This window comes from Lontra canadensis, unplaced genomic scaffold (assembly GCF_010015895.1).
Source record: "Lontra canadensis isolate GAN:19392208 unplaced genomic scaffold, GSC_riverotter_1.0 scaffold4, whole genome shotgun sequence".
NCBI classification, from domain to species: Eukaryota; Metazoa; Chordata; class Mammalia; order Carnivora; family Mustelidae; genus Lontra; species Lontra canadensis.
In genome coordinates this window covers 44549283-44566235 of record NW_022630998.1, presented here as the reverse complement: position 1 = coordinate 44566235, position 16953 = coordinate 44549283, and the positions used below count along the sequence as shown (strand labels likewise).

Genomic DNA, 16953 nt, shown 5'->3' with positions numbered 1-16953 from the left:
ATGATCTACTGAATGGGAGATTTTTGTAAATCATATATCCAATAAAAGGATTAGGATCCAAAATTCATAAATAACTCATACAACAAAGAAAAAGAAACAATCCAATTTAAAAATGGTCAATCTGAATAGACATTTCTTCAAAGAAGACATCCAGATGGCCAACAGACACATAGGAAGATGTTCAACATCACTAATCATCAGGAAAATGCAAATCAAAACCACAATGAGGTATCACCTCCCACCAGTGAGAACAGCTAGTACCAGAAAGACAAGAAATAACAAATGTTGGCGAGGATGTGGAAAAAAGGGATCTCTCATACCCAATTGATGTGAATGTAAATTGGTGCAGCCACTATGGAAAATAGTACGGATATTTATTTAAAAAAAAAAAAAAAAGAGAGACAGAGAGAGAGAGAATAGGATTACCCTATGATCCAGCTATCCCACTTCTAGGTATTTATCCAAAGAAAACAAAAATGCCGACTCAAAAAGATATATCACCCCCCTGTTCATTGCTGCATTATTTACAATAACCAAGAAATTGAAACAACTTAAATGTTCATCAGTGGATGAATGAATGGAAAAAGAAGATGTGGGGGTGTGTGTGTGTGTGTGTGTGTGTGTGTGTGTGTGTGTACTATAATGGAATACTACTCAGCTTGCTATTGGCAACGATGTGGATAGACCGTGAAGGTATTATGCTAAGTGAAATAAGACACACAGAGAAAAACAAATACCGTAGGATTCCACTCATCTGTGGAACCTACAAAGGAAAACAAAAACAAAAACAAACATAGACACAAGAGAACAGGTAGATAATTACAGAGCAGAAGGGTGGGGGATGGAAGTGGTTGAAATGGTTGAAGGGGGTCAGTTACAGGGTGATGGATCATAACTAGACTTGTAGTGGTGATCACTTTGTAAGACACACAGATGGCAACTTAAAATGTTGTACACCTGAAAGTTAAATAATGTTATATACCAATTTTACCTCAATTAAAAAAGAAGAAGAAAAAGAAGAAGAGTATAGCTGAGTTTCGAAGTTCAGCCTTAAAGTCCAGATTCAGGTCAAAGGAAGTGGGAAGGACTAAGAAAAATAGGCACAAGAGACCTGGTCTGGGAAGGCACCTTCCTAAATTCTCCCTCTCTCTACCCTAAGAGATCAGTGCGTCTCAACCTGGGCTTGTACATTAAAATCACTAGGAGTGCTTTTTTTTTTTTTTTTAAGATTTTATTTATTTATTTGACAGACAGAGATCACAAGTAGGCAGAGAGAGAGAGAAGAGGAAGCAGGCTCCCTGCGGAGCAGACAGCCCGATGTGGGGCTCGATCCCAGGACTCGGATCATGACCTGGGCCGAAGGCCGAGGCTTTAACCCACTGAGCCACCCAGGCGCCCCACTAGGAGGGCTTTTTAAAAACATTGATTCCTGAGCCCCATGCCCAGAAACCAGCTGTATCAGGTTCTCATGGGGTGGGATCTTGGCATATAATGATTCTGTGTAGCCGCCTGAGAATTGGTGCTTTCTGGGGAGACCTTGCCTCTGTCTCACATACAGCGCTCCTTACCCATTTGCACTATGTGCCCACCCACCTCCCATCCCATCCACCCTTGAACATTTTATAGGAAATCAGAATGTGCCCCTTGCACTTCTGGATGTATGGGCCCTGACTTCCTTTTCCTCCCTCCCCTGCTTGCACCTTCTCTCTCTAAAAATACCCTTTGCGACTTATCAGCATCAACGCCCCAACGACATATACTTAAGGAAAAGAATTCAGATTTTTTTTTTTTTTGTACGTTTATTTCTACAACTGAGCCACAAGGCTGCTTTTTTTCTCCCTTTCTAACCAGCTATTGCTGACAGAGTTCCTTTTTACATGTTAGTCAGTACTCAAGGAAAGACCCTATGGGGTCTCTGGCCTCCCCTAGGACAACTGGTCCTTAAACTAGACTCAAAAGAACAGTTGTGTATGGAGACATACACTGAGGCAGGGGCGCTGGCTTGCTCAGTTGGTAGAGTATTCGACTCTTCATCTCAGGGTTGTGAGTTCAAGCCCCACACTGGGTGTGGAGCCTACTTAAAGAAAGAAACTGAGGGATTTCAAACCTAAAGGTAAATGGCATTTCTTTTTTCTTCATACAGCAAAAGGAAAATAAGATAGTAGATAGAATTTCCTCAACTTTTGGACTATCCTCCCCGCAAAACTTTCTTAAATTCTTAATACCCGCTGCTATTATTTGCCTAGAGTTAACTAAAAGATGTATCTGATTTTTGCTCTTGTAAATGAAATCTGCCACTCCGTCCTGTGATTTCAAGAGCACTAACTCCAGGGGATGACCACCAGAACATGTGGAGAACTACTGCCCCAAGGATTTGAAAAGTCCAACTGATCCCTGTCCCAAACTAGAAGCCCTCGGCATGGCTTCCTGCTCCACAGTTGGGTGGTTTTATGATCGCATATATTCTAAGATGAGAGAGCGGAGATGTTGGAGGGATGCAGCGGCTTACCGACATGGGAGGGGCTAGAAGAAGGTCCGTCTGTCCATCTGTCCAGGTGCTCTCTCTCCCTTCTTCTCCCTCTCCACGCACCCACTCCCCACGCCTGCCATCATGAAGAGCTCTTCTCTGAAGGTTTAGAATCATCAGTTTCCCCTTATTCCAAGTCACTTTAATCAGTGCTGAGCCTTGTGAATCCCTAACACCTGTGTTATACTGACTTTCAATCACAGTAATGAGGCAATAGCGAGTGAACCAATATAAAACCACGACAGCCATCAGACCTTGAAGCCTGAGAGCAACATCACTCAGCCTCTGCTTTGCCCAGAGCACACCGGCCTCATTATCTGAGACTCCTCTCTGACCTTAGCCAGGTCCAACCCAAGGCAGAGATGAGGGCTCCTTCGGCAGAATGCCCTGTGGCAATGTTTGCCAGAGTAGTTCCCATTCCTTCCAGAGACAGCAGTCTCTGATTTTTTTCTTATAAAAGCAAAATAAATTCAATATTTGCCTACTGGAAACTAGAGCTAGTACAATTAAGCGCAGACTCTCCTCTCTCAATTGTCTCACAGACCAGACTGTTTGGGATTGCATTTCAAAAACTTACAGCTGATTTTTTTTTTTCTTTTTGTCACTTTTACAGAGACATGCGAGAAATGAAAAACCTTTTAAGCAAACTCAGGGAAACTATGCCTTTACCATTGAAAAATCAAGGTAAGTCTTGTCATTTCTCTCTGAGGCAAAGGATGTTTGTAACATGATAACCTTGGGACTTGTTTCTTGAGAAATTACAAATTTGTTTTACACAAACAATAGAAGGCACTGAGTATACATTCCTCGCTCTTTAAAAAGATACAATAATGAAAATGGAGCCTCTCAGGAGAACAGAGTCATGCTCCAAGGAGAGCCAAGATACACTCTGACCTTCAGAGGCCTCCTCCACTGGCCCTGTCAGTCAAGAGCATATATTCATTGACAAGCCCTGGAAAGCACTCTCCCAGGTATGGCAAATACAAAACAACTGAAGACTTGGTCCTTGCCTTTAAGAAGCTGGACATTAAGGAGGGCACACGTGGTAATGAGCACTGGGTATTATTTATAAGACTGAGGAATCACTGACCCCCCCACCTCTGAAACCAATAACACCTAATTAACTGAATTTAAATTACAAAAAAAAAAGAAGAAGAAGAAGAAGAAGAAGTTTACAGCCTAGAGGAGAACACTTAAAGAAATTTCCAAAGGGAAGGCACCTGGGTGGCTCAGTCCATTAAGCATCCCACTCTTGGTTTTTGGCTCAGGTCACGATTTCAGCGTCATCAGTTGGAGCCCTGCCTCAGGCTCTGCACTCAGGATGGAGTCAGCTTGAAATTTTCTCTCCCTCTGCCCCTCATCCTCCCTCCAGTGTCCTCTTTTTCTCTCTCAAATAAATAAAATCTTTTAATAAATAAATGAAAAAAGAAATTTCCAAAGAAACTCCTCTGCCATCTAGATGTTTAGTTATCTAAAAGAAGTAATAATAATTAACAAATTGAGACCTTACAGTGCGCCACTGGATTCTGCACCTAATTCCAATGTGTGGGAGAGTTTTCCCACACCACCAAGCAATTCATGGTCACCAGCATGGTGTCCTGCAATTCATCTGAATTCTGAGATGACCTGGTGGACAGCACCAGATCCCCTAAGTTAAGGGCTACAAGACCCCCCTCCTCCACCACTTGAGATGTACAGGTTGGAAGCTCCAAGGACCCCCTGCATGAGTCTATTTAATTTGCCAGAGCAGCTCATAGAACTCAGAGAAGCATTTTACTTACTAGATCAGCAGTTATTACAAAAGGATATAACTCAGGAACAGCCAAATGTAATACTCAAGCATCGTGTTTGGGGAAGGACAAGCAGATTCCATCCCTTCCCCAGCATGCGCTGCTTCGTACATCACCTGTTCACCTACACAGAGGCTCTCCGAACCTGTCCTTTGTTGGTTTTTCATGGAGGCTTCATTACATAGGTGCGATTGACTAAATCACTGGCCAAAGGAAATGGAACTCAATCTTCAGTTCCTCTCTCGTCCGGGGAGATTGGGGGGTGGGTCTGAAAGTTCCAACCCTCTAATCACACCTTTGGTTCTCCTAGCAACCAGCCCCCATCCTTCCGGCGGTTTTTGTTAAAGTAATCTCATTAACATAACAAAAGACGCCTCTATTCCTATCATCCCTGAGGAAATTCCAAGGGTTTTAGGAGCTTTGAGCCAGGAAGGAGATGCAAGACCAAAGGCATGCCTTATTATAACCAAAACGTCACAACCACTATCCTAAATACTTCACATGTGTTAACTGTATTAACTTATTTAATTCTAATAACAACTTCGAGGGAAAAGCTATTAATGTTTCCCAACTGGCAGGAAACTGAGGCAAAGAGAGGTTAACTAACTCAACCAAGGTCACACAGACTGTAAGTAGAAAGACTGGGAAGTGATCCCAGTCTGTCTGTCCCCAGAGCTATTTTATGGGAATATACAGCTTAACATAGGAATGGAGAGGTATTTTCACTAGAATGTTAACTTCCATGAGGGAAGGGCCTCTACACGCTTTTGTTAACTATTACTTTATCTTCCGTATCTAGAGCAACGCCTAGAACACAGTAGAACAACGCAGTAAATGTTTGGCAGTAAATGTTTGTGAAATCTGCGCGGGCCTTGGCTGCCCCGGGGGGATCTGATGATATGTACCAAGGACTACCTGCAGCACTTACACTGAGCATGCGCGGGACTTGGCGGCCCGTGGGAGGGGGTCTGATGATGCGTATGAAGGACGACCCGCAGGTCTTACACTGAGCATGCGCGGCCGGAGACGTCTGCGAAGGGGCGTCGGCTTCCGAGAGCGCTCCGTCGAGGGGGAGGAAAGGGTGTTTGGAGTCAGAAAGAGACTCCTCTGGCTTCCACTGAGCAAAGCAGAGGGAGGACAGGGTGCCGCCTGGCTCTGAGAGGACTTGGCAGCAGAGCTGGAGAGCCTGTTGGCTCGGGGAGCGGCGTGGCAGAAGGTGGAGAGGTGGAAGTGAGAACGCCAGATGAAGAGGCCGAGAAGTAGCGTGGCCTGAGCGGTGTGGGCTGGAGGCAGGGCGTCAGAAAGGAAGACGCTGCGTGTGGGGCGTCAGTCACCTGCCGCGAAGCACGGCCTGCAGGGCCTGGGATCAGACTGATGGGCTTGAGCCCTGCGCAAAGGGCTTGGAGACCTCGCAGTGGTTTCAGGAAGCAGATAGAGTGGAGTGAGGAGGGAGCCCTCCGGCCGCAGCTTGGACGCTTGTTGCTGGAAATACGCAGGGTGGTGGGGACATGGGACTTGGGATGGAGACGACCCTTGGGTTCGAATGCTGGCTCTGCCACTTAACCAACTTTGTGCCCTGGAAGTCTGTTTAAGATCCAATGATTTCAATTGCCTCATCCCTGAAAAGGAGATAAGAGCATTACTTACTTCGGCGGGCTATTGGGGTTTAAATGAAGCACGGCAGGTCTTGTGTCTGCCCCCGACCTTGCAGAGAGCAGACACTGGACAGATGCTTTATTATGAAGACTGTTGCTAGTACTGGTATTCTTTACCGACCGGCCAGCCGGTCTAGCTCAGGAGAATGCCCCATCATCATCCAACAGAACAGCCTGGGCTTCCGCTCGTTAATCTGGAGCCCGCAGTGCAGAACATTGGTCCCTGGGACTTTGGAGTTGGAGTTCATGTCTGAAGCTGTTCTTAGTTTCTTTATATGTTTGGCAAATCCCCCCATGGGCAGCATGGGCCCCCCCTCCCTGTACCTCACTATCAGCTGCCCAAGAGGACATCTGCCAGGGCACGCAGAGTAAATAGCATGTGGGCCGTGTAATTTCTAGTATAAATCAAACTATCCCAAACATCCCCTGCACATTTCATGAAAATGCATCCAATGGTTCCCAAAACACGCATTAATGGAAAAACAGAAATTTCAGTTTATTTACTTGGGACATTTTTATAATCATGAAGAGTAGAAATATTTTGTGTGACTTTTTATTCCCTTTATAAACAGAAAGAAGAATTTTAAATACAGTTTCAAAATATAATAATAGTAATAAATGAGCGATACTGTGATTAAAGACACGAGTGAAAAGGGAATAATCCAAACAATTGATACTCAGGACTGAAACCCTAAATCTGTACAGAGAATGAAAAGGAAAAAGCTAGGAGATTCAAGGAGCTATTCAGGAGGGAATGATGCAGTAGGATTTTGAATAATAAGGAAAAAAAAATGATGTGAAGGCTTCCATTCAGGGAAATTCAGGTTTCTTCACTTAGGGGAAAAATAGGACCCTTGGCATGAGATGCCACATCTCTGTTTTTTACAGGTTTTGTGGGGACTCATAGCATGATGTCACTACGAGCTGACCAGTGGAGACAGGGGGGTATGAATCTGAACCAGAGGGTTTGAGAAAGCCTGAGGGAAGGAGAGCAGGTTCCTTGGGCCCCTCTGGGAACATTTTTTTTTTTTTAGCAGATGTATATGGCAGCATTTTAATGAACAAATCAGCCAGATGCCTCTGACTCTGTATACCAAGCTAGACCATAGGAGCCTTCCCATGACCTTCCTGGAAATCTTTTGCCGCTGATCTGTTTAGTCTATGGGTAGGTGAATAGTATGGAGTGAAATGTGGAAAAATACATTCCAGTTCTTTTCTCTAGGACCTGATTGTCAAAACATCTTTGTAACTGGATGAAAACCATTATAGAAAGCCATCTGGTTATTTTCTGGCTTCTTATTTCTTTTCTCTTTTTATTCCATTTACATGTGTGTTTGAAGCAGAGGAAAAAAAGGGGGGAAAGATACCATGCCTGGTTCCCTTTGTTCTTACCTCAAACCCTGACCATGTGACGATCCTGGTGGGCAGGCCCTTGGGGGAACATCCCTGGAAGGAAGGGCTCAGAACTTCTTTCTCCCGGTTCCACCCTAGTCCTCACTTCAGAACCTTCCTTGTTCACCTTGTTGACCTTAGCATTGAAAGAGTCAGTCGGTCCTATCTTCCCCCACCTTCCTACCACAATCAAAACTTGACTTGACAACAGTTTGTTGTGAAGTGATTTTCAGTGACAAATAAAGGAAGGTAGCCAAGAGCAGGAATTTTAATGGTTCGTGATTGCTGCCTCCTTTCAGACAGCGCCTTTTCTTTCCCATCCTTCCAGTGTGAGACTGGAGACAATGAGAGGCACAAAAGAAAGGCGAGCTGCCCTCTTTCTACAGAGCCCCACAGCAGGCTCCTGACCACGTCCAGGTCTCCTGGCTCTCAGCCCACTGTTCTTTCCATTGCTTCAGCGCCTCTCCTGTCCTACATTCTGGGTCACTGGCAGTGCTGTAGGGAGCTTCATTAATTATGATAGTCTTGCTGTGTCAAATGGATTACAAATGGAACCACCTGTGGAGAGCCTGCAAGGTTACTGACAAAGGCTAAAAGGAGACTGGAAAGTGAAGGGCAAGCATCTTCTAAATGTATGTTACAATCAAACAAAACAAGTTGGCAGAAATAAATTAAGCCCGAAAGACAATTTCACCTTTTCCAGAATTCTGACATAATGAATGCTGTGGGGTGTGTTTGTATGTTCACCTTTGCCTAGAATTTGGTCGTTGAGACCAGGCATTGGAATCAGTCTGAGGTGGATCCATTGGGAATTGAATCTACTCCAGAATGGGTCCCTTCCTGGGGACAGTGCAACTCCAGACTCAGTTGGATCTAGGAACATTTCCCCCAGAGTCATACTCTCAGTCCACTCCAGTCTGGAGCCCCCATATCCATTCTAGCCATGTCACACAGCAGTGTCTGACATCTGCCTAGAGAACATGAGGCAGTTATAGCACCTGGTAGCCTCCAGATGATCCTTTAGGTCCTCTCGCCAGGGCCTCCTAGAAAGACTTTGTATACTTCAGTCTGGTGTGACTCTGAATGTTACTCTGGGTAGTTTTTACTCCAGCAGCTCCATGTCCTTTGTAATCTCTGCAACTTTCCATCCAGGATTCAGTATGCCATATGTATTTCCTCTCTCTCCTCCAATTAATTCACACATCACTGATCACACATCACTCTCCTGATGCATTACTCTGTGTTCAGCCCCTACTCACAAATGTTACCTTCCTACTCATCGTCTACTAGAGGAAGAACAGACGTTTTCTCCTAGCATCTGGCGTCTCTGCCATCATCTGTCATGTGATGGTAACCTAGAATGTGCCAAGTTCTGTGTCAGGGACTGGGAATATCTCTCCTTCTAGAGGTTCTCTATCTTAACGGAATAGACTGGAGAATCACCTGGAATGACAGGCCAAATGACAGGTTTCCCCTCTTAGAGATTGGGATGTTTTGGGGGTAGGGCATGTGAATTCTGGAAACAACTTTCTCTCTCTCTCTCTCTCACACACACACACACACACAATTGGACAGACAAAGAAACTACTGCTTAGAATATAACAGTGCCATAATAGCTAGACTCAGGTCACTACAAGGGTATATGGGAATCTCACCTAACCTGATGTGAGCTGTAAGAGGTTGGGGTGTGGGATAGAGGAGAGGGTTGCTGGTATTGGGAATTTCTTTTTGGAAAGTGAGCTGAGATTTCTGAGGATGAATCAGAGTTAGCCAAAGAAAGAGATGGAAAAAAGAAAAAGAAAAAAGAGGTAGGGGGGAAGAAAGAGAGTCTATGCAGAAGGTTCTGGATATTGAAGGTACATGAGGAGATGAAAGAATAGGGCTTTTTGATGAACGACAAGCACTTCATTAGTTGGGAAAGTGGTTAGAAAAGAGGCATGAAAGACTAGAAAAGTAGGTGGGTCTATATCATTAAGACCCCTATAATTCATGTTGAGAGGTTCAAACTTTATCCTGAAGCCACTGGAGAGATTAAATAAGGAAGCAGGTGCAATAATCCAATGAGAAATGCTTAAGATCTGGCCGAAAGCCAGGGGGTCGGAGAAGAGGATATGAACAATTGGATGGGCTGCATACGAGAAAAGGCAGAATCAAGGATGAAAGCCAGGTTCCGACCTGGAAAGCAGGGTGAATGCTGGTTCTATTCACTAAGTCAGAGAGAACAGAGCAGGAGCAGTAGAGACAGAGGACGATTAAAGTTTTGGAGATGGAGGACCTCCAAGAGTGATGTTCAGTGGTGAACAGCAGATGTACAAGTCTTATGCCAAGGTGAGACGTGTGAGCTCCGAGGCTAGAAATACACATTTAAACGTCATCGGCATAATGGTAATTGAAGCCTTAAGAATGGCTGACTCCGCCCCAGGAGTGTGTGCCTAGAGAAGAGCCCTGGGATAACACAGTTTAAGTTTCAAGGAGAAAGAACTGCAGTTTACAAAGGGCACTGAGAAGAAAATCAGAAATTATGAAAGAAATCAAAGAAAATTGCAAGCTAATCTTGGAGGGATTGGCATTTGTCTAAGAAGGGAGGACTTTTCTGGAAAAAGGAATGGTATGTATAAAGCTGGAGGGGCAAGATAGGACACAGTCATATTTAGGGAATTCTTTGTGTTTCTATTTTGTACTATTCCCTCCTTCATATACCTTTCAGTTCACCCTGAACTGTCCACCCTGAACAGACTGAACTGTTTACTTGGACCCAAATTCAAGTAGCCTCTGGTCTCCATGACTGTTCTCACACTGTCCTCTCCAACCAGAAAGCCCGTCTCCACCTTCATCAAACGTACAAGTTCTCACGCCCAGCATGAATACCAAGACCTCCATGATTTTCCACAATTATCTTCTTCCTTCTCCACTTGGGAGTAATCCCCCCCCTTTGGAACTCTCATAGCATTGTATCCGTATCTCTCTTATGGCATTTTAATGAAGCTTCGTAGTTACTCAAGCAAACATTCTTGAGATCAAGAACCTTCTTTGTATTAGGACCCATCTGATATAATCCCCAGCACCCAACATGGAGCCTGCACTTAGCGGGCTTCTCAGAGTGTGGCCTCAGGACCAGCAACATCAGCATTTCTGGGAAATGGTAAGAAATCTAAATTCTCCAGCCCCACCCCAGACCTATTGATTCGGAAACTCTGGAGGGAGGGCCAGGGATCTGTAGTTTAACATGCCTTCAGATGATGCTTAGTGCAGCTTAACGTTTGAGAAGCACTGGGTTAGCTGAAAGTCTCCTTTTTTTTTTTTACTGGAATAGAAATTTGCAACTACAGTTACATTATGAGCACTTCTCTAGATTCTATCTGAAAACAGAGCTTTCAAGTCAAATGCTCAGTGGATTATTTGAAAATTTATTTTTATGTCCTTCTGTTTCTTAACATATCATCCATGTAAGAAATCTCATATCAGCAAAACAAATGTGAACAACAGAGAAATTGTATCATTGTGCCTTGGGGGATTCTGGTGTCCCTGGCTTTAGCAGTATCTAGGAATTAAGCTTCAAATGACCAAGATTTGAACTTGCTGATGGCTGAATTGCCTATTCTCCTTTTCTTTCACTTTCTCCTCTGCTCTCCTCCCTCCCTTTCCCTTTCTCCACTTTTCATTTTCACATCTAAAACTGTCTCAGAGCATGCACTTTGGAGAAAAGATGCTATAAAATTCTCAAACATTCACAATAAAAATCAAAGGTTTCCCAGCAAGGTCAGGTGGATTAGCCCAGAAAGCTGAGAATGAGTCGGGAAAACATTCCATTTTGTCCACAGTCTTTTGGCAGCCCATAACTTCAGAGACAGGATTTCAATCAATGTGGAAAGACATCTTTCCTTGGATTTGAATTCACTCCAAACCATTCCAGGCGTACTTACTGCTGGTGAATTTCAGCATTTACTGCCGGTGTCAGCTTCCTAGGGTGTAGAAAGCTGCTCTGAATTCCTGCCAAGAATTTTAGAGCTTTTGTGTCACCTCAACCCTAGGTGATGATCAGACAAGCTCTGGGCTAGGCGAAGGTGTCACAATGCTCAACAGAGATGCCCCAAACCAGCAGCTGTCCTTAATAGGCAGCCAGTCCTTTGCTTAACATCTGAGCACCTTCTCATCAATTCTTACACTTCTTATTCATGCGAATGCTGTGTGGTTGTGTGTGTGTGTATAGCACTCACAAGTGAACATATATGTGTGTATCTATCTAGCTATATATAGATAGGTAGATAGGAAAAGAAGACTGAGGAAGGAGAATTCAATAGCACAAAAGGTTTTTTGATGCACCGTAATGAGTGCACAGGTACAAAGGTCAGTTTTGATGTGAATCTCATAATATCTGTGTATAATACCTGTTCTTTTCATACATAAAAAAGAGAACATGGGAGCAAACATCCCACCACAGCATACACATACCAGAGCATACACATACACAGTTTCTTCATAAATTCAACCTGTAGTAGACATTTCCTCACATAGTGGGAACAATACATACCAGCATTGCCTTTTTACAACACATAAATACCCATTCCATCACTCCCCAAATCTCTTAAGTATTTGGAGAAAGGGAAGGATATATAGGCATTCAGGAAATAGATCTTCCAAGTCTTAAATGGAAATAAAGAGATTTTTCTTCCCTATAAATATCTCCATAGTTTTGGTGATTCTGTTCAAGGAATCATTGAATTCCTGGGGAACTTGTGTTTCAGGAAGTATAGTCAGCATCCCAAGAGATACCAAAAGATGCAATTCTTTAGTTTTCAGAGTCTGCTGTAAATTTGCCATTTCCACCTAGGTTAAGTCTGTTGACAGTCTGGTGGTTTAAAAAGTAAGGGTCCTAAAACTGATGAGAAAGTGAGTTATCATCTCTTTCTGTTCTAAATAGACCATGATTCATCTCTCAGAGATTCTCCTGAGAAATGAGGCTCACATATAGTGTTTGACTTTGCTTTCTGAGTCTTAACGGTTTGGGGCAAGTGTAAGTATAAAAAAGAAAGATGTCCTATTTTTAGTCTCAAAATGGTGACATCCAGAGTATAGTGAAATGTTTTTCACCACAGAAAGGACAAAGAGCGTCCTTTTTTCTCCACATTTGCAGAATATGAATCTTAAGAGAGAATATTAATCTGTGGAGACCAGGAGAGTGCACTGTGTTTGATTAATTTGATGTGCTCAGCTGGGGCGCCTGCTTTCTTCCCTGACTCTGACTTGCTACTCTGGTTCTATCTAAAAGTATAGCATAGGGCACCATTCCAAGCAACACTGTCAACTTGGTGAGTGAGGCTCATGTACAAATAAGTATGACACATGGCAGCCTTTGGGGAATGGAAGGAAAAGCCCAGACACTTGGATGACACAATCCACATAAGAGGACTGGGAAGCCGGAACTTGTTTTTGTTCTTGACAGTTTACTGAACGTCTAGGCTCAGTAATCAAAAAAACCCACCCTCAGCTAGAAACTAGTTTTCTTGAAGTGGGGCACATCTTTCCCTTTCTGCCCCCTTCATCCAATTCCTGATTCTGGGCTCTTTCCCAAGGTCCTATATCTTCCAAATTAGGGTGGGGAAAGGAGGGAGGCCCTTGACTCTGCTCTGGGCTGGCAAAAGCTTAGGTGCATAAGAGTTACCAGAGTCCACCAATCATTTTGTGGCGCCTCGCTCCATTCTGATCACATCCTAGTGCTCCCTGCACTGGCAATTTCTAGGTCATGTCTGTGTGGTCCCTCTCCAGCCTCTGGGACCAACCAGACTGACAGTTCTGTTGCAACAGGCTATTTCGATCCAACTTCTCTTTTGGGCTGTACTATTTCTTTAAAACCCAGCTCCTTCAACTGAACTTGGCTTACTGGTTTATTTCCTCCTCTCCTTGTCATCATGTTAAAAATTTCAACCAAAACTTACAAATTCAACAGCTGGAAATCTTCTCAGAATGCCCTTGTGTATAGAAAATCTATAGAAATCAGGGACACCTGGGTGGCTCAGTGGGTTAAGTGACTCCTTTCAGCTCAGGTCATGATCCTGGAGTCCCGGGATCGAGTCCCACATTGGGCTCCCTGCTTGGCAGGGAGTCTGCTTCTCCCTCTGACCCTCTCCCCTCTCATACTCTAACTCTCTCTCTCTCAAGTGAATAAATAAAATCTTTAAAAAAAAAAAATCTATAGAAATCAGTAGGCAAAAACTCAACAAGGAATAGTTGAGAAACTTCTTCCTGAGGCATAAAGTAGGGGAGTGAAAGCAAGACAATGGCCCTCTGTAAAGGAAAAGAGTTAATAAAAGCTGTACTTACTGAGTGCTTCCTCTATGCTAGGCACATAGGATACTAGCCAAGCTTCATGTTTTCATAGATTATTTCATACAATCTTCATCTAAGGTAAGTGGTATGAAAGCCTGTCTCACACGCGGGAGAACGGAGACTTAGCAAGCTTGCAGTTACATGTTCAAAGTCACAGAGCTAGGAATTAGCCGAGGTGGGTTTAGAAAAGAGGCCAAACTTAACTCCAAAGCAGGGGCTCTTTCTAAAACAGCGCCTCCAAACAGCTTATTTTTAATTCTAAGCCGTGATTCCCAACTGCAGGCTACAGTGCTGGTCCCATGCCCCACCCCCTTAAACCCGCACCCCCCAACCACCACCACCAAAAAAGAACATTTCCTTGCTATCTGGGGGACATTTTTGGTTGTCACACCTGAGTAAGTAGGGCCAGGGATGCTACTACATGTTCCAGTGCTCAGGAGAGCCCCAACCAAATAATTATCTGGTCCAAAATAGCCAATAGTGCTGAAGTCAAGAGACCTTGATTCAAAAGCTGGTGGATTTTAAAAGCCAATTCATCAAACCCAGGTTATTTTGTCTGTAATTCACTCATATGTACATTCTGTCCCATCACAGATGACAGCAGCCTTCTAAATCTAACTCCCTACCCCCTGGTTAGAAGACGGAAGAGAAGGTTCTTTGGGCTGTGTTGTCTGGTGTCAAGCTAGACAACTCCTCCTGGAAACCCACCATTGCGAAGACCCGAAAATATCACAGAACCTGAGGACCTCCAGACAGCTGAACCACAATTATTGGTTTTTGACTATGTTTTCTATGCTTCCTTATTACTTTTACTCACCTCCCCCTACCGTTTTAAATGATTTTACATTTGAAAGCAGCTGCTGTCAAGGGAAAAAAAGATTCAAAAAGCAGGCTGTTTTTAAAAGGATTTTTAAAGCTGACATTGCGCATGCCTGCTCCAAACCATACCATGACAGATGCAAGAATTATGGTTTTTAAATTATTTCAAGGTTTTTTTAAATGTATTATACAGAGAAAAATTATTTCATGTATAATAGTATATCTTTAGCTCTTGCTGTTCTCATGTGAACAATTTATCATATATGAGAGTCTTTAAACATAGAAATCTATCTAAAACTGCAAAACTGTGTTCAAAAATCCAATCTATCAATATTATTAGGAATAATATTATAACCAAACATATACCACCTCACCTATTGCTTTGTCTGCACTCATTTACATTCAGTCTTCCATTCTGTCAGAATCCAAGAGCTTCTACATAAAGATATCTTAATTTATAATGCAACAGAAACCATATATGAAACATATTTAAATTTTGTAAATACACAATAATCCTAATATCTTCGTACAATGCATATGGGCAACTAATTTCCTTTCGATCCAATGGTGTCTTTTCAGCTTCTTGGAGAATGAAGTAATCCAGTTAGAAAATGGTGTAGTAACATATACAATTACCCTCAAATGTAAAATTGAATATTATCACATTTTGTTCTAATTGAAATCTGAAGCATGATGTCTGCGCATCAGCATAGTGTTAAATCTTATAGGGCATGCTGGAATTAGCTCAGATCGTAAAAATATTTAACATTTTGCGTTAATAAAATCTTTTTAGTTAAGCTAAGCTTGTCTCATTTTAGATGACTATGCAGATATGACTTTTCCGATATGTACTTGGTGTCTTGTCTTATGCTTAGACTCTTGAAAGCAGGACACATTAAGCAATACTGTATTTTAGAAAGGAAGCCACATGCTTTGTTTTTCTGCTCACAGCTCTCTTACGATCTTCCTCACTAAACTTGTAACATGGTACAAATTGTGTTGTATTTTCCCCTGTTCTTCCTTGGCCTGTTACCTAAACAGGATTTCCTATGTATTGAAAGATCAGGCCTTTGGACTTCTCTTCTTGCTTTTCAAAAATCTAAGGACTCCTCAAGACAGACAAGAGACACAAGTGTCTAATCCAATAAAAGGATGAGCTAGATGCCTATCGGTGGTTTATCCAAGATGCATCTTTAATCCCAACCCTATGCTTTCTCAGTACTTATGTGCACAGGCATTTAGATGTCCCAATATTTTTGACCCAACAACTAAATACATTAAAGCTGTTAGCTTTAGTGAAGATGAAAATAGGTGTTTATGAACTACTGGAATAATTATTGTATTAGATTGACCTATATGAAATTGCTGGTATTTGACTGTTTGACCTACAAAAATGGCAATTTCATATGGTTCAACCTAATATCTGATGTTGTGGAGATTATACTTGGAATTCTCTTCTAGCTTTTGTGATCGAAAGCAAAAGGATTAGAGGGTTGGAAAAGATCTCAAAAGGCTATGTGGTCTCTTAGATCATACCAGCTGATTTTTGGCCTTATTCTTGGAGTCCAGAGTTCTGTTCCAATGAACTCGTAATTGATGCATTGAGGCATATAGGTATGCCTGACTTCATATAAAGACGTATCTTTTTGAAAGTTATATGAGAAAATCACAACTTTCTAAATCAAATATTTGTAAAACAGTTGTTAGAATATGCTCTTTAGAGACTCTTAGAATGAATACCCCCTTGCAAAGCAGGTAACCACTCCCAGATTTATCTGGTCTGCAAACCCTGATTTCATAAATCAGGTCTGACTGAAGTTTCATATCTTTTTTGAATATGGTTCATTTTCATCCCATGTGGTCAATTCACTTAAGGTCCATTGTTTTAGAAATAATAAAGCAGCCCAGTTGGGCACGCTCTCAGCTGCCGTCTCTGCCCTCACACACCTTTACACTATATTGAACCCTTAGCTTCAATCTCATTCCTATTAATTCATGCAAAGGTATTAACCGATAAATCCAACCTTGGTGTTCAGCACGTTCCTCTAAATGCTTGACCTAAATCACTTCTGCTTGGTTAATTTGGGCTCACTCTCGCCTTAGTCTCGGTATGAAAGGAACACTTACCTCCTGTGCCATTGTCCTTTGTACAACTGAAGACTGTTAATAAATTCAGGTCTCACCTCCAGGTCTGGGAGGGCTATGGTAGCTGTTCATGGAGATGGGAATTTGTCTAATTCCCCAGCTAGGCTTTCCATATCTGAGGTAAATAAATTCAGCCACCTTATCCTTTATTCTTAGTGCCTGTTTCCCAGACTTTGATTGCTTTTATAGTTCATGTGGACACACTCCAAGATTTATAGATCTTCTTTCACTAGCAGGTTCTAAAACGAATTTCAGTGCTCCAAGTCGTGATGACCTGCACTGGCTCATAATGGCAATA

General features: G+C 42.7%; 1 protein-coding gene across 1 annotated transcript in view; it reads left to right on the top strand.

Annotated features, from left to right (window-relative positions):
- Nucleotides 1-15307, top strand: part of RGS7BP (regulator of G protein signaling 7 binding protein) — a 94289-nt gene extending 78982 nt beyond the window's left edge. Inside the window, exons 5-6 of the mRNA XM_032849782.1 lie at nucleotides 3141-3211; nucleotides 14286-15307. Of these exons, the coding sequence (XP_032705673.1) occupies nucleotides 3141-3211; nucleotides 14286-14377 (163 nt within the window). The 3' untranslated portion in view covers nucleotides 14378-15307. The remainder of the gene's footprint in view (nucleotides 1-3140; nucleotides 3212-14285) is intronic.
- The last annotated feature ends 1646 nt before the right edge of the window (nucleotides 15308-16953 follow it).